This window comes from Lampetra planeri, chromosome 12 (assembly GCF_965212315.1).
Source record: "Lampetra planeri chromosome 12, kcLamPlan1.2.h2, whole genome shotgun sequence".
Lineage (NCBI taxonomy): Eukaryota > Metazoa > Chordata > Hyperoartia > Petromyzontiformes > Petromyzontidae > Lampetra > Lampetra planeri.
Window position 1 is genome coordinate 11461097 of NC_136118.1, and position 27851 is coordinate 11488947.

The window sequence follows — 27851 nt, forward strand, 5'->3', positions numbered from 1 at the left end:
ACCGTCTTTGCTCAATTGTGAGCCAAAATTCACTGTCAGGATGACCAGACTTCCCATTATGGTTTATGCTCCTTAACGCGATCTGCAAGGATCAGCAAGTGTGTGGTGATCGTGGTTGTTATATACAACACGTACACAATCAAGCGCATATACAAAGTGTACTGAATATTACAGCCCTTTCTCAATCCACTGCTGGATTATGACATGTTGCATCGGTCACAGCAATTGTTTGACCATACGTCACCGCACTAGATTGGCCAATTAGGGGGGAGGGGGGTGCATGCACTCAGGACTGATTCATATAACACATTCCTCCTGCGGAGGGAGCTGGTAGGAACGTTGGGTTGCTCGGTCAATGGCCAGGGTCAACGGCGGCGTGGTGTATTCCGCAAATATGCCCGACTATGAGGGCGGGCACAAGCCGGCGTGAGTAGGTTAAACTTTGAGTTTTAAAAGGCACCACGGGGTGACCAGCCCCTCCCCATACAGCCCCACCCCTCCCACCCCCCACCCAGCCCCACCCTCCCCACCCTCCTCTCCCCACCCAGCCTCTCCCTGCACGACGGACGGACGGACACAATAACCCCCTGTGGGCTGGTGTAACCAGGAGGTTCCTACCAGTATCACTCGCTGCTGATGTTAGCCGTGGCTATGAATTCAGGTCGATGGGGTTCATAGAGCAGTGGGCTAAACACTGCCCTTACTGCTCCACCATTGTAATACGACGTAAAGTCCAGCCGTCCTCTCCCAGCGTCACACTTATCGTCACCTCATTCCAACACGTCCTCACCCTCTCCATCCAACACTCCAAAAGTCTCCCCGCTCTTCCCACCACCGAGTGAAATTCCCTGGGCAGGCTTATCTCGTCTCTCTTCCTCTGATCTGCTGAACTTTTTAAGACGCACGCCTTTGACTCAATCTGACTCCAGGGTTTGGTGCCTTTGCTCTCAAGATAATTCTGTGTACATCGCCTGTGCCGTGATTTGCATGCGTTATCTATTTGTGTTTGTCTACCTGGACTTCCTAACTGTTTATGCTTCCCTATGGAGCTGTTTCTATCACTGTACCATTGTTCCTGTTATCTCATATCTGTCGCCTATTTGCTGTACCTCATTGTGCTTGCTCTCTTGAAGCCTTTGGTTATTTAACTTTACACCGGAAGGGGTAAAGTACCAAACTGGTTCACCCTACAGACCATCATCTCGATAGTATTTTGTACACAAGGTAATCCATTTATAGATACCCGACTAAAGTAGGAGACTTTTGACTTTTAAGCAACTTTTATTGCCGCCAGCAGCAACAGCACTGGAGGCGATTCCGATATGAAATACACAAAGTCACCAGCAAACAAACGAATAAACGCTATAAATAGAGACGTTATCAAGACAACGACATTTATTAACACACCTCTGTGTGTCTCCCAATGACGTTTAACACTTTCCGCCGTAAAATATCACGGCAGCGCTGTTTTTTCAATATTCAATCAGCGATTGAGGAGAAAGGAAGAAAGCCGTACATTAGTGGGGTACCTATAAATGCATCTCCCTGTATAACTCGATATTCGGTGATGCTGCTGCATTAGTAGTGGTACACAAGCACAATTAACAACAACAATAACACATTCGTCATTAACATTGTAGGCCTTAACAGCTACAATTAAACAATTGGCGACATTACAGGCAATGGTCCTTCCAAATACGTACCGTGAAGAAGGGCCATTTCCTGAAACGTCGCCTATAAAATATATTTTTGTTCCTTTTAAGGCCGCAGTGTTATTGACGAATATGTTGAGTTTTTTGCACGACAATAGTAACACTAACAACAAAATAACAATAACAATGGTGAGCGCAATACTAATAACAACTACTGCCACTACGACACCAATGATAGACTTTAAAAAACAACAACAGCAACCAATCTATTCAAAGAGACAGCATGGTGAGCGGGCCCCACCCATCATCAATCCTCCGTCTGTTTGCTCAATAGACGCCTTATCCTCGCGGCAGCAGCGGACTTTTGGCTCAGCCATCGAACACCGCATCGAGCGATTTCGGATGCGCTTCTCCGGCCGTCTGGAACGCTCTTCCTTCCGACATTAGGAAGCCACTGGAGCTTTGCACTATTTAAATCATCTCGATTGAAAAAACTCATTGCATGAGAACTTCATTTTTGTGTTTAATTTGTTGACCTTCCCCCGCGCCTCTGATTTGCATGGTTGGCTACGTACGGTACGAAAAAAGTCCAACACACATACACAGCACGGTTAGCTACGTACTGTGCGAAAGAAGTTCAACGTACATCCATAGCACGGTTGGATACGTACGGTGCAAAAGAAATTCAACATACATATAGAGCACGGTTGGATACGTACGGTGCGAAAGAAGTTCAACGTATAAGGATGGAGCTGGTAGATTGCGATGCACTTCTGTGTGGGTGACCCAGGTCAGACAACGAGAGCGGTGGATAGAGCACACAACACGTTTCTTTTCTTCATGTGTTGAGCAGGATAAAAAAAATACATGAAGTGCAAAAGTCAGTTTGACACGTAGACTTTTGCAAACACTATTATTCATAAAAAATGATTTTTTTTTTTAAAGGTTAGATCGCGTAAGTGTGTTAGAGAAGAAAAAAAAACCCTGCTTATGAATAAGTGTAAAAGTATTCGAGATGTCCTCGTGTGTCAGCTCGACGCCACGCGAATATTTCACAGCTCCACGTGAAGAGCAACACCCTCTCGCACTGCACGCACACACACGCGCACAATCAGACGTCCGCATGGCCACGCTGAATCGCCCACGTCTCGGCACGCGGGCGAACTTGACGTGTGCCTTCAAGACGCCTCCATCCGCGCGCCGCCGAAACACCTCCGAGCCAGTTGACCGAGTTGCCAGTTGCCAGCCGATGTTGACCGGCCCGGGCAACGTGAGTGGCCACGGAAAGGTCATTCGCTCATACATTGTGGCCCGTGACCCACGACGTTCGGATGAGTTCGCCAATCTTGACGCGCGTGTCTGTAAACACATAGTTAAAAGTACAATGCCGGGATTTAACAAGCAAGATCATGTTGTGTACTTTATAAGCAACAACACAATGTACGTTGCTGATTTTCGACAATTAGTGAGCTATTATTTGATCACGGTAGGCTGAGAGAAAGTCCGCAGTGGAGATGGATTCCCGCTCACAGTCAACACCGGTGACGATTATCTGAATCCGTCCTGGGCCTCCCCTAGGTCGACTCAGCCTCAAATGAGTACCTGGTGCGGTGTGTAAGCAATCGCCACTGAGGAGACAAAGGCGGCCGGGCGTGGTGCTGGCCACCCACCCCCTCGTGTGCCGTGCCGGCCTTCATAGGTGCTCGCTAACAGCACTTGCCCCTACAGTCTGTTAAGGCTACACGGGGGGGGTCTTTGTCTTTGTTGTATCGCAGGATCGTGAGAAATGCTGACGGATTGGGTTGGCCTTTATTCATCAGCAGAATTGATCATGGGCGATGATTTTGATTATAATCTGGATTTGAAACTTTTGATAATGTAATTCAATTACGTGCTGTTCATTTTTAAATGAACTGTGGAAATTAATTTACAAATTATTACAATTTAACACTCAATCATCTAACGCCACATCATTGTACACATGTTAAATGTAACAGATATCATTCGAGCACATTAGCGTGCCTAGATTCCATATAAACATAATTTGGTGACGCTGCAGTTGCAGTTGTGCACAAGCACAACTAATATTCAACTCAACACGATCGGCAATAGCACATAAATAATGAATATTCTATGAAGGACTACTGTCAAAATGCCACCTATTATATATATTTTTTCATTTAACGCAGTGTTATTGACAAACATGTTGAGTTTTTAGATTCCATACACCACAGTATAGTCCTAGTGTCTTGACATGCGTAAAATGGTAGAACTTTGCACTTTACCATCACGCCATATACATTACAATGCCATATACAGCACAGTAATTCAACCAGCCTTGCTTGCTTTGTACTGCTGTGCTAAATGTGAGTGTTACGTGACTCATTTATTGCGGACAGTAGGGCTAAGCTAATTTGGTGGCCTCTAATTGCACAACGTTTTGTGGAATGTTCAGTGCCTATGAGTGGCAGGGCATAGAGTTTGGTGTTTTTTTCTGACACCATGCTCACAATACAACACTGTGGTCACGAAATTAGGTTGGAACTGGTAACAATCAGACCTCCCAAACCACCGCTTGCTCAACAATTATCTGTTTGGCTGAAAGCCACATATAGAGCCGGAGAGCATTGTTTGAAATAAACCAAATATTCAAAAAACAATGCAAGAGATTAATTGCGCAATTATTTGTCATTATTTATGAGTTTGCTGCCTTTTGTAGATGAGCCACAATATCAACAATTAATAATGCTTTCAAAATATGATAGCAAAGAAGCAAATGGTCTGGACAATTTCAGAATTATATAGAACTGCACTTATTTGCGAGTATTGGTGACACACTTCGTCGGATTAAATTCTCAGTTTTATTCTGCTTATCCATGAGAAAAATAACCAAACCCAGCAGATAATGGAATACATGTTCTGATCGTTCCTTACGCGTGAAAATGCGCAGATAAAAAGAATAGCTTGTAAATATGGCCAGGGATACGTGGAGCTCTCCTGTGTTGTAACTAGAGATTCCATAATGGAACCATTCACCTGGAGGTTATGCTAAAGGCACAGCGCTGCAATTGCAACCTCGCGCCACTGCTGGTCCAAGGGCCTTCAATGAAGAACACTCTACAGAGCCTCTCCCGAGCGCACATGGCATACTTTTTCCAAGTAGGAAGAGGTGGTTGTACCCACACTTTACCCCACCACACGCGGTCAGCCGTACGACTGTTGTGCTGCTGGTTATACAGCAGTGGCAGGGGGTGGAGGGTGGATTTGAGAAAATTGCCTCTTGTTTAAACGAATCTCTCAGCCTTTGGATTGCAAGTCCAGTGTGCTAACGATATCCCCGCTGCAGCCTACACATGTAATTTATATACGGATATAAAATATCTGTGGCACATTCCGCTCAACGTGCCAGACAATTGGAAAATGTAAGCGGCTGATGTGTGAATATATATTAGAAATTGAATAAAAACACAGCAAACAGCACCATCGCAACAAGCAACCCATGGTGATCTTGTTGCACCTCGGTTAAAATGTTGGCCAAACATGTTGTGCCGAGGGCAGTGCGGCTTGCCATGGTTGTAACTGTGCTTGCGGCTCTCTGTGAATGGGAGCGTTTGTGCTCCGCCCTTGGTTTTCCCTGTGGCTGCCTCGATGTTATGACCCCTCGTGGCAATGATTGCGTGAGCCTACGAGCCACACATGGCGCGAGATCATCATCATTATAATGTCTCGTAATTTAGAGACCCAGTTAGAAAATCCGCTCTCAAACACCGATTAAGTTGTCGTAATTGAGCGGCATGGTTAGGGTGGTATGGTTGCATGCGCTGTGTCATGAGTGTGCGTTTTAAGGGTTGCTACCTTTGAGGTACAGAAGAAAACTTGGACATATGGGAAGGATTTCTCACAAACCAGAAGAGAGGTACATTCCATGTAAATGCATTGTCTTAACTCGTGTCGTGTGTTTTTGCGCTACTGATAACAACAGGACTTTTAACGTCTCGAAAGGACTTTCAGAGACAGCTGCCTCAAAACTTGGATGATCCTGTGAAAACTAGGACAAGTAGTAACACTAGTTAGTGTGTTGGTGGTGAAATTTATTTTACACAAGTCTCCCAGTCCAGCTTCAGTAAATTTCCATATACATGGGCGGCTGAGCTTGCTTGCACTTTTTAGGTCCTCAGTGTCATGAACAAGTCAACATGTAACCACCCACACGACTCATTTTCTCATAATATCGAGCCCCATTGGGCCGCTGATGATCCTGTAATTGCTCTCAAATCGGTACAGCTGTTGTTTTACTGCTGCTTTCATGTTCCGTGGCCACACTTGAGATGCATCCAGCAAGTGGCTTTTCAAAGTTCTGTGTGCAGAAACGCGACGGACGTGGAGTTCATGGCACTACTGTCTGAGCATTTTTGCAGTGGGTGGTGTAAACATCACGGTGAAACGTGTCAGTGCCGTCCGCGTTGCATTTAAATTCGCATCGGGGCAATTCTCGTTGTGCCGAAGAGTCGTGTGTGCAGTCTGTAGTGCACAGTACTGCAATGCGAAGACCACTCGGGCTTAATTTTTTTTCCCCATGGGTGAGGTGCCGGAGAAAGTACGTAACGAGAAGCGATAAAGCGCCGTAAACCACCATGCATGCATCAGCAGGGTCGTCACCAGGCTCGCGGGTCAGTGTGGTGAGCAGCACAGCAACGTGTTGCTCTGGAGACCCCGGGGAGATCGATGATCGGACGTTCGGTCGCTGCGTTGATGGATTTTCTCACTCAACCAGAGTGGGTCCGCGCGAACGCTGGGCCTGTGTCACCTCTCCGCTCCATTGATCGAGCGCGCGGGTGAAGTATAGTCAAAGGTGCCCCCTGCCCCCAGCCACGTCCCTGCACGGCGTTGAGAAGCCCTCATCCCTGGGTGGATTGACAATGGGGGCTGTGCAAAACATGACAATGTGGGTGGGGTGCTGCGGTGCAGCGGTTAGCATATTGAATGTGCTGTGCCACGAACCCGGGTTTCCGAGTTTCGAGTCCCGTCTGCGGCTATCGTCAGCGGTGAGTGCTCTCTGAACCAACCAGCGCTATGCGAGCAGCTTGGTGAAGTTATGGCCAAACAAAACAGAATGAAAGGTATGCGTTTAATGGAGAGGCCTTCATCCAGCAGTAGATTTACAAACTATACAGGATCAAGCAACAACAACAAAACCCTCACTTTAAAAAGTAACGTTTAGACCAGAGTATTGGACAGTGTGCACGTGTTGTTGATGATTTAAAAATTACAACTGTTTCACAAAGCAAATGGTAAATGTGCAGCTGGGGTGTGGAAGGGCCGTGGGTACCAAATACCCGGTAGTTGGCCTACTCTTCCACGCTAGTCCGACACCTTGGAAGACTTTTCTCAGTGTACTGCAATTGAAAAGCACGCGTTTAATCGTTAGTTTGTCGTAATTAAGCCAATTCGTTACGTTTACCCAGTTAACTAAGGAAACCCAATTGCTATCGAATGTATCTCGAAATATGCTTCCCACACTCAAAGGAATGCTTGCTCACGCCACAAGCTGGCAGAAAGGAACCTCCCATTGTAGGGAACTGGAGGTTATTTTATCTACTCTTTCACGACGACCAGAGGTAGACGTGTTGAACGTGTAACCCCACGCTTTAGCCCACTACACGCGACCTACTGATAGGACGCACTCGTAGATGGACAGAGAGGCCGGTGGAGGGAGGGAAATTGAGAGTTAACCCCCCCACACCACCACCACCATTGTTTCAAACAACACGAATTTAGCCGGCGACCTCTGGGTTCCAATGAGTAGTCCACGGCGTTGGCTAGCCATTGCAAATTTGTGTTGACGAAACCCGATCCAGGAACTTATTGGCTCACAGGGGTAATTGAAAATGAACTGAACTGTCATTTGTAGGTTCAATATTAAAAGTCGGAATCAACTTTAAAGTGGGATTTTTTCTCAGCACGTGCCCATTATACTAGACACACTCACTGTACAGGCCACGGTAGATACAACCTCGCGGCTACTCGGCGTTGACAATGGAATTCGTCGATTAAATAACACGGGGGACATTTTTTTGTCTCTCTCTCTTTTTCTCTCTCTCCCATATTCGTGTCTTGAATTTGCAACAACAACAACAAAACTTATCGTTTTATGTTTTTTTTTACAATATCTCGCTTGGCCATCACATATAACTTGAAGCGTCAAACCGACCCATCATACACAAAGATCCCCCCCCCCGGTCACCCCGTGCGTAGCCTTATCCCGACTGTGTTGGGGCAAGCGCTGATGGGCCAAGCAGCAGCGCTTCTGACAAGGTCAACGCGGCACGTGACCAGGAGAGTGTGGTGGCAGAACCACCTTTGTCTCACCCCGATGCTGACGTTTATATTTAATAACACCACCGCAATCAAGGTGGTCATTATGTGGCTGAGGCGGTGATCGGTGTGGGCCACAGGACCGGGTTGAGATTGAATTCGTCACCGATTTGGTGGTGGCCGGGGTGAGTGCTGGCAACCCCCCCCCCCCCCATCATTACAAACAGTTAAGGACGAATCGTCGCAAACGACAGGAGGCAGGAGGACTTCAACTAATTGGTGTAATTGAATAATGGTGGTGGCCCAGTTGGAGCTTGTTTAGCGGGTGGATGGGGGCAGTCACAGCAGGAATGACGCATCAACAACAAGAATACTATCAACTTGATTTTGTTACATAAAAAACTCATCTTTATCACCCCCTCCCTCCTCCCTATGGTGTAAAAACGCGCAGTCTCTCAAACTCTTATATACTTTTATGTTTGTGGAAATGAAGAAGGGACGTTGCCCGAAACGTCGCCTTTAATTGTTTACCCCCCCCCCCCCCCCCCCTTAAAGGCAGTAGGTGTTATTGGCGAACGCGTTGAGTCTGCTAATAATTGTGCTTTGTGCACCACGTAAACACACAGCAGTCATTTGTTTTATCGCAAAAGTTCAAAAGGGGGTTGGGTTGGGGGGTGAACCAGTGGGCGGGACTACGGTCACGAATGGGCGGGGCTATCGTGAGAGTGGGCGGGGTTATCGTGGGAGTGAGCGGGGCTATCGTGAGAGTGGGCGGGGCTATCGCGAGAGTGGGCGGGGCTATCGCGAGAGTGGGCGGGGCTATCGTGAGAGTGGGAGTGACCAAACGTATAAGTGGGCGGGGCGAAACGACCAAGTAGGCGTGGCTAGTGAGTGGGTGGGCGGGTCTACTCCGGGAGGGAGAGGGAGGAGCCACACGCACTGGCCGCCCCACGTGTTGCGGCGTGCGGCGTGTAAGTAAGCGAGCGTGTGCGCGTGTGTCTCTGTGTGTGTCGCTGTGTCTGTGTGTGTGTCTGTGTGTAAAGTGTAAGTGTAATGAGATCCGGCTGCTTTAGTCGGCAAGCGCTTTCGCCGTGAACGCTGCTGCGCGGGCAACGCACCGCTCAACGTGCGCGCTCAGATGCTTCAATCGTCACCACCACCACCACGACGATACTGAAGAGGGAGGAGGACTCCGGGGGCTGTTGTGGGACCGTGGTGGTGGGGGGAGAAGACGCACGGGGAAGCCACACCGCATGCGCTCCCGCGTGAAGTAGGAGTGTGCGGGCAGAGGAACAGCGCACAAAGGGACGAACCAACGCCAAACAAGCGACAAACATCATCAGCGGCGTCGGCATCAGCGGCGTCGGCGTCAGCGGCGGACTTGTGTCGCATTGTTGCGCTGTGCTAGACTGTAGACGAGTGGTGAGTTGTGAGCGGCAAGACCGAGGAGAGAAGACTTTCTGCTGCTGCTGCTGTGGGAAAGAATCCGTGAGAGAAGAGGAGGAGGCGGCTCTGATCCTGTGGCTCTGCCTGCCTGCGTGGGGTGGAGGGATTCTTGTTTTCTTTTAATTTTCTTTGTTATTTTCTCGACTCTCTGTTGAGTACCGAGATAGTAGGGGCGGTGGTGGTGGTGGTGGGGGGTTTAGGATTCTCATCCGAGAGGAGAAGAGCGTTGTCCCTCTGCGGAGATCTTTGTAAGCGTGTGGAGACATTCGTGGGGGGGCTCGGACGTTCGAAGGAAGAAGCGACGACACCACGAGCAGCAGCAGGTTAGTTTGTTGTGTCTGTGTGTGTGTCTGTGTGTGTGTGTCTGTGTGTGTGTGTCTGTGTGTGTGTGTCTGTGTGTGTGTGTCTGTGTGTGTGTCTGTGCGATTACTGTGTGCGATGTCTTTATGAGTGGGGAGCGGTGGCCGTAACGCACGGCCACCAACACCGGCAATGAGGATTCATCCGGGACCGGTCCTGAGCCTCCCCCCCCCCCTAGGTCGACTCGGCCTCAAATGAGTACCTGGTGCGGTGGTTAGTCAACATCGTCACACGGGAGACGAAGGTGGCCGGGCGTGGTGCTGGCCACCCAACCCCCTCGTGTGCCCACAGTGCTGGCCCTTAATAGGTGCTCGCTAACAGCGCTTGCCCCAACAGTCTGTTACAGGCTACACGAGGGGTGTGGATCGTTGTCTTTACGAACGTGATGATGTTATTAATCTGCTTACTAGGAGTAGCGCAGTACTCACGATCGATTACTTCACGGGTACCATATATCCCACGGCTCCGACTACTTTATTGCATATATATGCAGCCCTACAATCGATGTTTTATATATTCGATGTTTTAGATTCCTGGTCTCGGCTTGTAAGGGCGGTCAGCTGGTAGGGTGATCATTGCACCGGTCTCTGGGGTTAGACGCCGTTTCACCAAAGCCCCTTGGGGTGATGTATGGTCAAACGAATTAAGGGGGAGACCTTAATTCTTCAGCATTGGACCGGGTATGCGAGTGGTTGTTAAGTGTAGTCTGTTTCGCGCTTTTTATGTGTTTGTATGAAATGCTGCTTTGCTATGCCAGTTGACGTGCATCACGGCTGTACCGAACTGCGTTTGTCTTCTTGGGATGGCTTCGGTGTAAGCGCGTTGTTGGGTGGACAGAACGCACGATCTTGCTGCGTCGTACTCGTCCAAGTAAACCGATGTGCGGTGGATGGCATCATCACAATGTGCTTGTCAGGAGAAGGCAAACCATGGAGATCCGTCTCGTGAGATAGCCTGCAGCACCACAATGCCCGTGCCTCAATATTTGCCAATGCCAACACCAGAATCGCTGGGCCTGTGCAGAATATTGGGCGAACACTGCAGAGGTTGTTGGACATGAGTCAAGAAGCAGAAGAAGAAGAAGAGGCATAGCAGTGGAATTTGATTTTGTCCGTGAGATTCTTTGAACAAAAAAAATGTAATGGGTGGGTTTTACCTTTCATTAATGTTGACAGCAGCCAACATCAATTTGACATTCTGTGAAGGCTTAATACGTTAGCGCCACGCATTTCTTTTGTCGAGGGCCCTTTTATGAAATGCCAAATATTTAATGGGTCCTGTAACAACGTGGGGGATTTTTAAGGTTTGAAAGACAAAAGAAATCGAGTCGCGAGTGTTGGCGTAACGGTTAGTGGCCCCGTGCTATTATTGACCCGGAAAGCCAAGTTAGATTCCCCGGCGAATATCCGTGGCTGTGATAACTTAACTGGTTCGTTGCTGGGCGCCTGTCTTGAGCAACCGCACTGATCAAAGTGGTGAAGTATGGTCCAACAAACCCCCACCCCACCCCCCATGGCCAACACTGCATGGCTGGAGGCTTTGATCCAGTATTGGATTGATTAATGGGTGTAAAAGAAAAAAAGGCACCTTTTGAAAAAATGTGGTGGTGGCTGTGGAGCCTTGGTGGTGGTTGGGTTAATGTTTAGCCTGTTTGTGAGCACAGTGGTGATACGTTATCTCGTGGAAACATCATTTGTTTGCGGCTCCTAATCCCATCAATGGACAAAATACAATTGCGGGTCCATGAAAAAACCCACGGCTGCACGTGATAATTTTCAAGAGTGCTTGCTGCTCGCTGACGTTCTGTTGCTGGAAAAGCAATGAAAGTTGTTAGCAGCAAGTTGCTTCCCGCAGCAATTTTGTGGTGCGTTTGTGTGCCGTGTGGGAATTTCAGTCGGAATGCCAGACGCGGCGGAGCGAGACCCATAATGACATCTGGGTAATAAGATGAAATTGCAAAGCTTACGATAATATAATTTCAAATCCAAGTATATTTTTTTGGCACGGCTCACTCGGCGGTGCCATACAACACACCAGCCACAAGTATTTCACTGCTCCCACAAAACCGGCAACTTGTATGAGTTTCTCGTAACATGCGTGGCGATTACATGACATCTCGGCCGCTCCATACCACCATGGCACACACGCTTCCAGAGCACATCATCGTCATCACCACCGTCATCGGTAATAATGCCACCATTCTCAACGCCAGGTTTCCAGATGTACATGCTGTGAGCAACCAGCGAATCAGAATATTTATTTATACTGGAGGAATCCGATGAGCTATAAAGTAATTTTTGTTCCACAGATGTCCAGTTAGGGGTGGTTCGGAACGTTACAACAACAAGCAATACAAAAAAAACGACAGGAAGTGCAAAGTATAGGAAAGGTAAGCAAATCACTTTAAAATAAAATGTATGTGCTTTACAAGAGAAAGGGGGAAAACACAAGCGGGTTGAGTGTGAAAAACACCGAATACAGCAAAGCCGTGGCTTTTCGCAGCGTTTTCTCTCTTTCAGATCACGGTTTTCTACCCAGCCGTGGGTAGCCGTGGGTAGCCTTCTACCCACGGCTGTAGGTTAAACAGAGAACGCATTACCACGATTTTCCAGCGGCAGACGCGAGTGAGGTCGGCAGGGGCAGCGTGCGAGCAAACCCAAACCGTGGCTCTGAGAGCAAGTGGCCCCACAGCTCGCAACATTCCCCCACAAAGTTCAACTTCCAGCACAGGCAACACACACAAAGTTAATGTTTTTTTAATGTGCGCTCAGCTCGGTTGTTGCTGTTTTGTGTGTGTGTGTGGTTTTTTGGATTTTTTTTATGATTGCAATGATGGTGTTGGCGCGCTCCGCCACGGTGTTTGGTGCAACTTTTTGAAAGCACAAAAGTTTTGGGTCTCTGCTTAACAGACGGAAAAACATCTAAACTTTTAAGTGAAAACAAAGCTGATTTTTTTATGATCGCAATGATGGTGTTGGCGAGCTCCGCCACGGTATTTGGTGCAACTTTCTGAAAGTGTACGCGCACAAAAGTTTTGGGTCTCTGCTTAACAGACGGGAAAACTGTAAAAAGTTTAAGTGAAAACAAAACAGTAACCCAGAGGGGAACGTGTAACTACAGTGGTGTGCGTGGCGCAACGTGAAATATGCATCCAGCTTTAAGCTGTGGTTACTGGATTAAAATACATTTGTTATAAATGGTCCAACTATGCAGAAGCAGATAATGTGGTTGAGAGAGTGACTTTAAACCTAAATAAATGACAACGTTCTTACTTTTCTTCATGTTTAATAAGCGTTCTATTTTTTCTTCAAGTATTGATCCAAATACTCAAGAGTCTTTGAAAGCTACTGCTTGTGCTATTTTTGGAAACAATTCTGCAAGACTGCTTGGACATACACACACAGTGTTTGTGTATTTCATGTGTAAATTAGTTCTGGTGCACACACTTCAAAAGCGCACGAGTGGAAGGAACAGATACATCGCGTGGTCTTGCTTTGTTAGATGCGACTCGAATAACGGTGTTGAATGAAATGTATGCAGTGCTTCTCACCCTTTGTTTACTCTTAACAGAGTTGTCTGCGGTTCCGTGTGTGTGCGCGCGCGCGTGTGTGTTTGTACCCATGTGCAGGGCCATCCATTATGCGGTCAGCCCTCTGCTGAGATCTGACCCTGCCAGGCTCCTTCTATCAGCACGACAAAAGCGCACACAGGCCACGGGCAGGAGAGGGCAAGGAAGTTTGCGACAACAGGGAAGGGAGCGCGGGTCCTTGCCGCGCGCCAGCGTGCATCTGATGGAGACGCCACAGCGCAGACCTTGAGAGCCCAGCGAGCCCGTGCCACACACGCCACCGCCACCACCAAAAGCCACCTCGCCAGCTCAGCCCTATCCAGCCATGGCCTGTTGCCGTACTTCGAGCTCGTGTCAGCAGCTGCTGCTGCTGCTGCTCGTGTGCGCTGTTAATCTCACCTCGTCTCGCCCACCGTCTAGCAGAGTCGCCGTGCCCACGGGTGAGTCTCCGTCGTGGCGATGCAGTTTGCGGTGATGACGGCCGCCCGTCTTCCGTGAGATTCCATTTGATTTGCTGTGGTGTGGAAATTCAACGTGGGATTAACAGGACTATTGCATAGCATTGCTGTTTTTGTGTGCGTTTTTTTTATTGTGTTTTACAGCAGGTGTGACTTAATGTTGTTGTTGTGTGATGTGTGTGCGTGTGGGAAAGTGTATAGTCCCCTTCTGTCAGTCCGCTGCTGGATGAGGGCCTCTGCATGCAGTGTGGGCATCTTCGTGGTGGGGGTTATTTGACCATACTTCTTCTACGTTTCTCCATGCTAAATGGTCTTAACAAACGGCCGTTAATACAAATAAATATGGTCTGTTAAATACAGTACTTTAAAACATTCCACCAAGATCACCCCCCAAATAATAGCCCATTGACATTATAATTTTGTTGTGTTTCCAAAAGCACTACCATAACAATACAACTGTACTCGGCACAAACTTACCAAGACCTTAGGCATCTTTGCTAAATATGTACATTTTAGGGTAGTTCTCCTTTGAGCTGGGTGCGTTTATGCGTAGTGTGCTTAAAAAGTAGAGATGCATCTCTAATGGTGGCACCCATCTCTCTGTGCACGGAGAAGACAGGTGAGATTTTGGGTGCGGCCAACAATCCAAATGAACATCATTAGCAGCTAAGTGCGGGTTGGGCTTTGTTATTCATGCCTCGGTACAGGGAGAGAGCAGCCCCCCCCCCTACCTGTGTGTGTTTAACTGGTAAAGGTGAACTCTGGTGGTTTCGTTTGCCACGCCGCTGCTTTCACTCTTGTGTGTGTTCTATCGTGTTGGTTTGTAGTGGACTTCGGGATTTTAGCTGCGTATGTTTTGTGTTTTTTACATAAAAGTATATTTCGTAAAAAAAAGGTTGAGGTTTCTAGTTAACCTTAGCTGTAGTTATGTATGTGAAAGGGTTAACGTGTTGTCTGGGGGGCTTTGCTTGTGATATTCCAGTCCAAAATCTACATCTCACACACACACACTGTGCCTTGCATGGTATGGAATGAAAATTCCTTGGGAGAGAGTGTGGTAAGTTTGCTCGGCATTTATAATAAAGCTGCTGCAGCATCATTTATGAGTTTGTTATCGAGTCCAATATTGTGGCTGCTTTTATCGTCCGCTGACAAAAAAAGGACAGCCTTAATGAGAAAAACAAATGAGAAAAACATACACAGCCGTGAATTTCTTTTGCATGAGGATAGTCTGAAGAAGGAATATCTTTCATAGTCCTTCACGTGTACAAATAGCCACTGGAATCACGTGATTTTAATAAGCTTCACAGTCTCATTTGTGTTAAAAGATTTAGTATTTTATAATTAAAGTACTCATTGTTATGTATTTGCCACTTTCATCTTCTGAATTTCAATATGTTGGCATCTGTTAGAGTTTTGGGGTGGTTGGCGCTGGTATTTAGGTGTGAAAATACGAAAAAATAATCATACATGAAGACATATCAAATGTAACGCGCTTGAACACGAGTTGCAATTTTGTAATCGGCCCTTGATAACTTTGCACCACGTGGTTCTCAATGAGACAACACGATGTCTTCTTACCAGTAGACCAGGGATCTTGGCAAAATGTTAACTCCCTCGTCTGGCATGCAGGAGGCCGTCGATTCCATCCCGACCCTGACGCCTGCTATTTATTTGGAGTTTGCATGTTCTCCCTGTGGTCACTTGGATTTTTCTCCGGGCTGCCAATTTTTCCCTCCATTTTTAAACATGCGTTTGGAGTACTTTGATGCGATACATTTCCACATGATGATAAGCCACTTCGTTGAGCTATCATTTGTGGCCAGGTCACTTCTGAAAAAGAGCTATATAGCTCAGTGGGCCCTACCTGGTAAAATAAAATTAACTTAGTTTTTGTTCAAAATGGCCTGTAATGAGGCCAAAACAAATAGATTGCAGATTATTTTTTATCCAAAACATTACATCATAGGCGACTTGTTAGGAATGAAGAATAAAGATCCTCCAGTTTTTGTGTAAACAGTTTTGTCTGCTTGGTTTGATTGCCGATAAGTCATGTATTAGTAATTCTTTTCAGTTAACGTCAGACCTCCCGCAACTGAGAGCCAAGCGTTTGTTCTGTCAAGGTCTGCCATGAAGTTTAACGCACTTTTTTTTATTCTGAAAAAAAAAGAGCTGTTGATATATTTACTGGTGCCGTTAAGCAAGCAACGTGTGACGTGAAAACGAAAGGCTGTGCTCTTGTTCAGCCGGTATTCCTAAAGTTCAAATTAATACATTATAGAAGCTTAAATATTTGGTTTTAAAATGCCATATCTATGAGTAAAACTAACAGGACCCTGAGTATTTAATTTTTTTCCTTGAGGTATGATTGATTTGAATGTCACATTATAGGCCAAAGCGATTGCTGATGAAGACATGTTTAGGCGGTACATTTATGTTTTATTCTGCAAATGTAGTTTTCCGTCCCATCAGTTAATACCGTATTTAATTTTTTTCCTGATTTTTCAACCATCATGTGGTGCTTTAATGCTACGAGGCCATGCTGGGGGGCAGGTTTTCTCGTACCTGCGTTGGTGTTTGTGGAAATGCTTCCATCATATCTCTAGTGTGGTCACTGACCGGTCAGTGTGTTCAGATGGGGAGAGAAGGGGGAGGAGGGGAGGGCAGCGAGGGAGGGAAAGCAAAGCCATCCAAGGAATGCTCTTGGCAAGCAAGAGTTTACAAACAAGTTGCCCGGATCGGCTTTCCCCCAGGCACAGATTAACCCAGGCCGCACAAGACCGGCATTGTTTCGGGGGCCTCGGCTCTGCTTGTGCCCTTACATTCACGGGAGGGGAGTGAGTGGGCAAGGCGCTGTGAGGGCAGGGTGGTGGAGGAGGGGGTCGGTCTCCTTTTCAGGCACGGGGTCGTGGGCCAGGGGCCAGTCAGCCGTACTCAGGAGGGATGGCAGGTTTAGCCTCTGAGACCCCCTGCCCTGCCATTGTGCCATTCATCTTGGCCAAGGCAGCAAGATTAAGAAATCCCGCTTGTGTTTGAGTTTTAGCGGGTTCGTCACGGGCGTGGCTGCGTTTTAATAAGCGGGCCGGCCCCGTGGCCCATTCCACGGTTTAAACGAGCGACGGAGTCGTGCGTGCGTCCGTGTGTGCGGGCGGCCAAGCGGGCTAGCGACGTTGCCTGCTCTCCCGTTCTGTTTCAGCACAGCACCCAAGCTCCTGCCGGAGCGGAGGGGCGCACTAATAGACGTTCGTGCGTCCAGACGCTTGCCATTTTGAGCACGCCGCCGTCTCCGTTACAGAGCAATTAGGTCCGGAGAACAGAGGGGGGGGGGGGGCTCGGGTTGCGGCCAGTTTTTACAGTCACTCCTTATTAACCAGAGCTAATGGCGCTCTATTCGGCCCCGTTGTGACTTTTTGTTGCTTAATTTCCCAGTCGTTTATTAGAAAGAAAAAAAAAATTTGCCCTGTCTCCGGGATTGTTCTTGTTTTTTAAAACGGTTAGCGAAGCTTGATTCCGTGTTTTTTTTCCCATTTAGTTTGCCGCGTTCGATTATTGCGTTGTTGCGCAACAAAAGAATGTTGTTCAAGCCTACAGCTATTTATAAAAAAATGTTTCATCAATTTAATATACAAACAGCTGAAGCAACTTTTTGTTATCTACTATTAGCAGAAATGATTACAAGTGCTTTCAAGTTTTACCGTTTCTTTGCACCATTATTGCGTAGGAAATGCAGCGGCCAATTTGCGTTTCTTATTTCGCGAAAACGACAGCCTTAACATTTCAGGCAAATCCCGGCGTATTTAATCTGTAGCCGCCATCCTGTCTTTGTGCATTCGTGCCTTCAATTTGCTTGTGTTTCGAGCGTTATTTCACGAAAAAAATCCTTGCGTTATCAATTGTTCAGCATCTGGGACCAGTTACGTCAATGATTGTTTTGTTGTGCGCAGATGTTTTTTTGCGATGTGACATTGCCCTGGAATGAGTGTTGAGCCGAGGCCAAAAACTACGTTATAAAACCCAACTGTGATAGCAGTCATAATAATAATAAATGTATGGGAAAGGGAGCATGTTTAATTGACGAGTGTCCTGGCCTTCAGGGAAATGGAAGAGAAAAAAAGCACGGGAACGTGTTACCTATTAACGGCATTGATCTTGAGAGTAAACTTTCAGCATTTGGGGCTTCAACAAATAAAGTCACATTTTGCAGCTGCAGTCTTACCCATGAAAGGTTGCTGCTGCTCCATTAGTAATCTGCCAACAAGTGTCGTTCTCCTGGCTTGCCAAACTGTGGTCTGTTGCATTGAAGGCCTACCTACCCACACACCATGTTGATTTTAACCATTTAAAAAAAATCATACTTCACCATGCTGGTCAGTATGATAGGTTCGTGAAGTGTGGGAGTTGGGGCGTCGTTGGACCAGGACTGGTTCGGATATCACTCGGCACCGATGTTAGCCGTGGTCGAGAATCCTGCTTAGGTCACGCGGTTCATAGCGCAATGCACTAACCACTGTGCCACCGCTCGACCCCGCTATATTCGGGGTGTTCAAATGTTTTCACAAAGAATGCCCCCCCGCCTCCCGCCATAATGTTTTCCACACAGTAATTGTACAACAAGTTCATTCATTTTAAAAACTAACAGTGTAATGTGTGTTGGTGTTTGAACTGTTATCGTCCAATTTAAGAAGTCATTTTAAAGTGCCCTTCTTTGTGTGTGTATACGCAGCATACATTTCATCGACGTTGTTTAGGTTTTTGGCTGCCATGTGTGTCGTGGCTGGGTCTCTGGTTCCATGTGATTACAGTGTGACGGGCGAGTCCAAGAAGCTGATAGATGCTAGCTTGGGAACGTGGGGCGTTAAAAATAATAAATATGAGAGGGGCAGCAGCGGGGGTCTGGGTCTGTTTGTTGGGAAGGTGCTGGGAAAGTTCTGAGACTATAAAGAACACAACAATTTGTGTTTACGCTAAAGCTCGCACCAGTGGGTCATTAATGTTGCTTGCATCTCCGTACCCACGTGTGGCCTGCTGCGAGCGTTCCTTCGCACTCGTTTGCAATCGCAGCTTTTTTCATTTGAGACGGGCATGAACTACACTTGCAACGCAAACGATGACCGTTAAAATAAAAGCCACAATAGAAATATTAATCGGCATTATTGTTAATAAAAAAAAATTCTCGGTCAACTTACTGGCTTTCCAAGCAAAGGAATGTCCAAAGTGAAATTTCGGTTTTTGGCCTACATGTGTTGCTTATTAGTTTCCTCCAGATTTATTTGGCACCCATGTGAGCCAAGTTAGCTTTAATATTGTAGCTGTTCCAAGGAAAGCAAAATAGGTGACCAAACAACACGGCGGATAAAGCCTCCCATTGTTGTTCGTTCATTGTCCGTGGTTAAAGAATACCACGTCCAATCGCGTTGCAAAAAGGGGATAATCAAATTGTCACATCATAATCAACCGAGCAAACACTTGGTCACAAATTTTACCCCCCTCTGTTGGAAGAGGCTGAGCGGACTGACGTGTGACATTTTTCTGAATATTTTTTTTGATGCCCATGTAATACTAAACCAATCAAATCCCATATATACACACACACGCCTTGCCTTTGACAAAAGACGGCACGTAATTTTACCGTCGCTGTCGATTGTCGAAAAGAAAAATGTTGGCGTTCGTTATTAAGTTGGGTAATATTGATACATTTTCGGAAGGAAATAAATATATTATCGGTGTAAGATTGATTACAGACGCTGAGCCGCAGGCAGTGGCGTCAACACGGCGAGGAAGTCTTAAACGTAACTGTATCCTCCAGATGGATTTATGATGTGACGTGTTTTTGTCTGAGGGCTTATATCTGTATCGAGGTGCATGGATGGCTTAGAGGAAGGGGAGTGCGGGCGGGGTGGGTGGGTTTGGGACCCTCTTTGTCTTATTGATTTTATATTTACACGAGGATGATCCATCGCGGGGTGCCACAGACGGTCGTGCAAGTCATATTCACGCCCGAGTTTGTTTAGTATGTGTGTGCACGCGCGCGCGCGTGCGCGCATCTTATGTATTTTTAATGTTTTTTGAATTCGACAAATGAAGCGGCCTAGATAAACAGAATAGCAAGTGACACGCCGGCCCCCGAGCAGGTGGAGGGGCCTCTGTTTGAAGAGCGAGCCTAATGTACCGTGCCGCCCCTATTGTTGGTGCCGGCACCGAGTGTGGCCGAGCGCGCCTCCTCTAAACACCATCGCCGTGTTTTAATGCGGTGGCAAATACAACACCGAGGCCTGTCGAACAACACAGGGGGGCCGCAGTGCACCGCTGCCCGCCCCCCCCCTCCGCCCGCCAATTGTGTACGCACCACCGTTGAGCCTTCCTTGGCCGAATGCCCCCACGGACAGACTCGTTACACGCACCCCGCACGCAATACGCGGATTCTACAAGGCGCTTTGAGGCGTTGTGACACCTTGCAATTTGTGTTTGTCGAGTTTCTTTAACACCGTTCGTCGCCAACCGTGCTAATTGCACCAAATAGATGCAACTTGTTTTATTTGCTGACGCGCAGAAATATAAATATACTAAATGTAACAAGTGATAAACTTCCGTGTTTACAGTTATCAGAGGGTGGTGAATATGGGGAGGGAGCGGGGGAGTGAACGATGGCGCAGTAGTTGCTGCACGGCCACTGCACGATCAACCCTGGCGACCAGAGTGTGTGTCCCAGTCATGGCTTGTGTCCGTGGCGAGTGATAAAGGAACTGGTCCTGTGCCCTCGATACTTTTTCTTAACTCGCCTACTGCCCAGCGTGGCGAAGGGTCGTCCAGTAACCTCCTCCTTGACCTATATGACGTGCGGAGGCTTCATCCAGCGGTGGATTTACAGGAGGGCTCTCTGTACGTGATTTATTTCAAGAATTATATTTGCACTGAATATGCGGTGCAGTTATTATGCAGTGTATACATGTTTCATTTGCTGTCAAATAAAAAATACATAACAGGTAAAATGTAAACATCTAAAAGCACCCTCATGAAAATTACATGGTATATTTCAAAATATATATATTATTGCACGTGGTTTAAATTTCCAAAGTAGTTAAATAAAAAAAAATACGATGTCTATACAAAGGAAGAAGTTTGACCTACAGGATTAGGCCAAAAATTGTTGATATTTTTTTTGTTGTCCTGGCGTGCGGTTAAATAAGTCTCCCATCTTGTAATGGTTATTTTTATGGAAAGTTATAAACGAGACTCAAAGTAGTCCAAAGAGCCCACATGCCAAGTGTCATGGACGAGGCGATTGCGAGTACGCACGTGTGTACATGACGAATGGCTGTTTAACATATACAGTACTTGGAGGGAGTTCTGTGCAGTCTCGCCCCAGCCCAGTGTTCTGCTCTCTCCACGCTTTCGTCATTGGCATCCCAGATATTCGTTTCTCACAAACCGTAAACAACGAGTTATGAACACCAGGAAAAGGGGGCACTGTTGAACCTCGTTGACTGCCATGGTGCGCAACCAGCGTGTACCTCCCCCCCCCATGGGCACGAAGTCACCGATTCAGGGCCCCGAGTGAAAGGGCCATGCCTATACATGGCGTTGTTCTCTCTTATGTATGCACGCATGTTGAACTTCGTTCGCACCGAACGTAGCCGACCGTGCCAATCAGAGGTGCGGAGGTGTCACGAAGGAGGGCCCATTGTCTGCTATCTCTTATTTTCCGCTCCGCTTAATGGCAGTGTTGATTAACTTGTTGAATTTTGTTGTTATTTGTTCTTGTGCACCACTGCCAATTCAGCGTCGTTTTAGACGTGGGGTTTGACTTGTTATTTATGGAGCCAGTTAGCAGGGCTGTACCCTCGCGTCTTCCAGCAACATGCCCATGTAACCTTCGTTTTATTGGTTTTTATTAAAGCGAGTGTTTTATTTCTCGCGTTTTGAGCCACCACTCCCCTCTTCCAGGGCCTTTTCTTCCCTCTTCATCTTCTCTCCTCAAAGAATGGAACTGATCTTGCCCTTGCTGTGATTCCCACCCCCACTGGGAACCTTTTGCCCTAACCAGGAAGCACTTTTTTTTTTCAGGGTATGTCAAGTGTGCGTGCAGGTTTTCTTCCTTGTTTTTCCTTTCCCCTGTGCTAATACGTATCCACGTGGTGTGGAAAAATGCTCACTTTCCGAGTCGCGTCACAGCTAAAATCAGTGGCGAGTGATATCTAAAATGACCCTGGGCCCCACCCTCGGGTCAACCCAGCCTTAAATGAGTACCTGGTGCGGTGTATAAACATCGCCACTGAAGAGGCAAAGGCGGCCGGGTATGGTGCTGGCCACCTACCCCCCTCGTGTGCCATGCCAGCGATTAATAGGTTCGAACAGCACTTGCCCAAAAAGGCTGTTATGGCTATCTTTGTCTTAATGTCTATTATGTAGTATATTTCCACGCCTCGGCCATTCATGGTACTCTGCGAGTCTTGTGTGTGTGCACATCTGTCACCGTAGAAGTCTTTGTGCTCCGCTTGTCATATCAATCGCCGATTGACCCGTTAACCCACGAGCACCGAGGCTCGGCTCACACTGCTGCCTCGGCACAATTAAGACGACTGCGAACCACTCTGATTTTGACCTTGGCTCTCCCGGCAGCACCAGGACGTGGATGGATGTCTGTATAGTGTTACAATAATGTCCCAGGCAGCAGCCTGCAGATGGGCATAGCAGCGAGGAATGATCCAGTGTCAAGACACCGACCCCTGTACGTCACTGCACCCAAAAAGTGCAGCCGTGCAATGTCTTGCCGATGCCACTGCAGGCGGAAGGGCCTCCACAAGAGGGAGCTCTATAGAACCCCTCTAGAGGCTATCTTGGCCTACTCTTCCACACTGGCCAAACCTTTTTGGAATGTCGGAGTGCCCACTATTTACCCCCCTCCCCACCACCGCACGTGACCTGTCGATAGTCTAACTGTGGTGTACCCATTTATGCTGCACGGTGGACTGATGCATGGTGGGAGAATTTAAGAATCTTGCCCCGTTTGTTTCAGCTGCTGCGCCAGAAGATTGAGCATGTGACATGGATTAGTGAATCCAGTGTGCAGCTATAACCATTCCATCATGGTGGTGTCCAAAATTATGAATCTGTAAAAATAAAAACCCAGACATGGGCTTTATAAATTCCTGTCTCTCTATTAAAGCAGTGCATGCACTCACTAAATCAAGATTCTGCAGGTTGTAGGATAGGGCTGGCAACTGAGCCCTGTGAGAGAGAGCGAGTACCGTTCCCTCCTTGGCTACTGCCCTCTTGATGTAAGAATATTATAGATATTTTTGAGAAGAATTCCAAGGTAACCAAAGCCTTTAATAAAAAAAATGTTTTTTTTAATATTTCAGTATGAGCCCGCTATGGGGAGCGGGGGGGGGGGCACTTTGGGGAGTATAAAACCTCCGCGGACGTACGTCCCGAACTCTGTGCTCCTGGATATAGAGGACGGAGGAGATTGGGCTCGCTGCCCCGCCGAGTGGGAACCTTGAGTGGGTGTGCGTGCACTTTTATGTAGAGAGGGGAAGGTGAGGGAAGAAGAAATGAAGTAATGGAGTGAGGGTAAGAAAGGGGGGGGGGGTCAAAGCTGTTTAAAAATAGCCCCACATCTTCCATAATGCCTTTTTGTACTGAACTGGCAATTTTGAGAACTAAAAGCATTATGTAGATTTTTTTAAATGTATTTACATTCTCCTGTCAGTAATGTGTATGTTGCCTCGTACAGTGTATGGACATTCTGTTTTAATTGGACTTTACAAAGAACGCTTAATCGATTTGAATATTGTGCATTGGTGCACAGACATTTGCACACGAGTGGCGAGCACGTTCGATGAGTGTGGTGGTAAAGTTTACATACTTCACCGTGAAATATTGAGATGAAAGCCCTCTCAAATACAATGGCGCACTGTGGAAGAGTAGCAGCTATTGTTATTTCCAGTACAAAAAGCTAAATTCCCCTGACAAAGGCAAAGCTCTCTTACCTAAAACCCCCAGCTTTGGAACCACAAGTCCAGCGATTTAATCTAGCTGGATGCTCACAGAGATGTGTTTTAGTGGGATTTCTGGGGATTTGGAAGGACGTCTGTTAAACTGTACATCTTTACGCCACTAAAAAGATAACCGTGCAGGTTTTGGCTCCCATTTTTTTCATTGTTTCAAACAAAGGAACAAAAAAAAGCGGACAGCGATTCTCGGTTTTGAAAGGCTCATTTGTTTGGTGGGATGATACAGTTGATCCCGCGTGGAGTCAACATTTGGTGGGTTTTTTTCAAACTTTATGAACGAGTTTGAGACCGACATGGAAAATGAATGTCGGGACACTGGGAAAATTAGACTTAGACGTGGAGTTCAAGGAGTGGAAGCTGTGACGGTCCCACCTGATGACGGAGACTTGTGTTGCCTCCGAAACGTCGTGAATTTTATTTTTATTTTTGTTTTGTTTTATTTTATTTTACTTTCATTACTTTTAATGTTTTACCTACGTGACTTTACCGAAAAAACCTGAGAATATGGAAGCCTCGTCTTGAACACGAACGTTTGTGGTAGGTTAGGGTCATTAAAAATCTGACACGAAACATTTTGTGGTGTCAAAGTTTTCTTAATTCATTGAAAAACGTGGTGACTGTTGTATAATGCATCTGCTTTCCGTGTGTGAATTTCTAATGGTGAAAGATTTCAAATTCTGTACATTCCTTAATTTGTGAAGCCGTATTAATCTGCCGCACCGCAACATCGCGTTTTATTTAACATGCCCACATTCATGGGAAGGCTTCTGAAAGTTAAAAATAAGCCATTCTCTCCCAATCTTAATGTCTCCATTGAAGGTTTTATATGCGAGTTTTGGAAATTCCTCTGAAATTAAACTTCTGAATGAAATCACATGTTCGAATAAACCAGCGCTTGGGCGCTATACATTCCTGTCGTGTTGTGTTTGAGCGGCAACTCAACCGAGCGATAGGAGAGTTGACGTTTGATTGTCTTTCGTGAGTAGGCAGCGCAGAACAGACGCGAGTATGAAAAATAATAAATCTTTCCCCGCGAGGCGAGAGTGAGGCTGATGGTTTTGAAAGGGCCCGGTCAAAGGTCATGTTTCTGGCTGGCTGGAATGGGGGGGGGGGCGGCCACTTTCAAAACAACACTCGTCTGCTGGTAATGGGGATCGGGTTAACGCTAAGCCGGATGCCGGCTGACTGCGGGGGAGTGAGCAAGCGGAGCTGGCCCCGTGGTTTTTGTATTGGCTTTGGGGCATTGGTAAGTGGGGTTTTGGGTGAAGGGGGTTTTTTTTTTGGGGGGGGGGGGTGGGGAAGGAAGGGGGGGTGGAGGTTGCTGGTTGGGAGGGTCAGGGATGGATGGATGGTGGAGGGAGGCGGCGTATATTTTTAAATCCTTTATATTAAGTTCACTTGCTTGCTTGCGCGCTTACGACCGTGCAAATTTTTGGTCGTTTTTTAACCCACTTCCCGTGATCCAATCGAGCTGACATTTTGCACACAGACTCGTTGTGCGTGACAATTTATTTTCGTGAAAACATTTTTTCCAAAATTTTCCACTTTTTAGGAAAAAAATGTTTTCGTATTTAATTTAAAATACCAATGTGATTAAAATGAAACTCTTACTCAAGAAAAACAGAAATCAATAATAAAATAAAACCGATGCCACGCATATAAAGGATTTATAGTGAAAAACTTTGTTTTTACGGGTTAATTTTTTGTGACACACGTTCGAACGGAACGAGGCATAGAATTTCAACCCCTGCAGGTGCTCGGTCCATCTGCCCCGCAAAGATGGGCACGTGTGCGCGGGGAGGTTCCTTTGCTATTGTTGCCCGGGGAACAGTGCCAGTTTTAAGTTGGCTTGCTCAAGATTATAACTGCAATTGCCTTAATTGCCCTGCTATTATTGACTGTCTGGTATACAACAAATTAATCTGCCCCGTATGTTGTACGACAAGTGTTTCATTATGAGAGAGATCCGTTAACAAGAGAATGTCTCTCGGTCTATTTTTTGTCGGCTTTCTGATTATCAGCAATTGACAACATCGTGGGTGACTGACTTAGCTTTATACTTCTCCTTAGCATCATCAGGCATGGTTAATTCCCTGATGTATGAAGGCCTCCCCAATGTACCGCAACCTCTTACGATCCTCGGATATGTAGTACATTGGTGCATATTTCTCTGAATTATTTAGCCACCCCATCAACTCCGTTTTTGTCATCTATTAAATGAACATTTCCTACTTATTCAACTGAACAATAAAGTACTGCTCACGACCAACACCAGTGACCTATAATTATTTGAACCGGTCCTGGGCCTTTCCTAGGGCGACTGGGCCTCAAATGAGAACCTGGTGCGGTGTGAAGTAAACATCGCCACTGGGGAGACAAAGGCGGTCGGGCGTGGTGCTGGTGCACCCGGAGAGGGGGGTGGTTAATGGTGGACAGGTCAGCACCGCCATGGGTTAATGTGTCTGTGACACTGTAAAGATTTGTCCGGAGGTGAAATTCCACTTTCTAGTGGGCGCAGACGACATCACCGGATCCATTTCGCCATGCGAACAGTAACTGTCATTTAATCGTAAAAAAGAATCACTCCGAGTTAACAGAAAATCAAAACAATGCGCTGCTCTGTGCGCTCGCACGCAGATACCAAATAGAGAGCAGATCAATATGTTTTTTGGTAGCCGTAGTGTTTTCTTTGGCCTTTTGAGTCAGCTGTAGTCTTGTTTTCGTAACGTTTAACGCTGCTTAAAAGTTACGCGGGATTTTTAACCTTGTCACCGGTTTGTCTAAATTGACTCTAGTGAAATTTACGTGGTTTAAAAAAAAAAAATTGCAACGCTTTTATTCCCCCGCACTCCCCAACGCGAAAAGGCGAAGAGGCCGAGGAGCGCGTGAACAAAACGAGCGATTGTTTTGCCAGCGGAAAATTACTGCAGCGCTTCAAATTAAAACGGCAACATAAATTGCACATTTGTTTGGCTCGGCTTCTAAACCGCAAGCGGGCCGTTGAAACTGGTTACGCAGAGACGGAGATGAAATATTACCCCGAAACAAATGCAATCGGGAGTGCCCGCTATTATTTCCCCCGCATTGTTCTTTAACCGTGACCACTTCTCCTGTGGGTGGTTTCAGTAAATGAATGCCGAACTGCTCCATAGCAGCAAAGTTCTCAAGGTGAGGAAAGCGAACGTCGTGTTTATATTCTAAGGGCCCGCGACTCGAAGCATGGTGGTGGCTTGCATTGGGAACTGCAGATTCGTTGGCGAAATTATCAATGGTGTCCAAATTGCATTTCATCGCTGGTCATTTTAAAAACCGTTTTGAAGTGAATGCCATCCGCTCCAAGATCAGCATTTTTACATTTTGGCACGCAGCATACAAGTAGCTATTAAGGAACTAAGAAGGTTAAAGGTCAACAAGGCGTGAGCAGGGATGAGTTCAAGTTTGTGGCGCCTCGCTACATTTGCTTTGCCTATTGCTGGGCTGTGCGCCACCGCCGCTTGGCAGAGGTGGCTGCCTGCGCGTGCGTTGAGCAGTGGGTGCTTCCGGCGTGGGGAGAGACGCGGGCAGAGATGCGGGCAGAGACGTGGAGAAAGCGCGCTGGGATGGGGGGGGGCCGTAAAGCTGCCGTATTAGTGGAGTGATGGACGGTGCTTGGGGGGGGGGGTGGTAGGTTTCACACGGGGTTCGACCAGCAGGAGATGTGCTTTTGTGGGATTGGATGTGTGCGCTTCGTGTATCGAGTTTTTAATTGAGAATCCACCGTTGTCGTCGTCGTCGTCGCCTCGCAAAGCGATGTATCAATTAAACTCTTAACGTGCGTGTTTATTGAGGCGCGTCCGCCTAAGGTGCCGAAGTCTCCACTCCTTAAGTCGGTGGACCAACATTAAGAGGTCTATATTCTTGATTATTTCGGTAAAGTCACGTAGAAGGGAAATGATAAAATAATATAAATATAAAACAATAAAAAAAATAAGAGGTCTTTAAACCCTTATTTAAGAATAAAAGGTACTGGGCAGATAATTTACCGGTAAAATAATCC

At 46.8% G+C, this 27851-nt stretch overlaps 1 protein-coding gene across 3 annotated transcripts in view; it reads left to right on the top strand.

Moving 5' to 3' along the window:
• The first annotated feature begins 8898 nt into the window (after positions 1–8898).
• Positions 8899–27851, top strand: part of LOC144721697 (fibroblast growth factor receptor 2-like) — an 82155-nt gene continuing 63202 nt past the window's right edge. For 2 of the 3 annotated variants that reach the window (XM_078599549.1, XM_078599551.1), the window contains exons 1-2: positions 8899–9736; positions 13402–13781. In XM_078599549.1, coding sequence (XP_078455675.1) covers positions 13667–13781 — 115 coding nt within the window. In that variant the 5' untranslated portion in view covers positions 8899–9736; positions 13402–13666. Of the gene's footprint in view, positions 9737–12081; positions 12163–13401; positions 13782–27851 lie in introns of all 3 variants that reach the window. The other variant, XM_078599550.1, reaches the window with a different exon arrangement.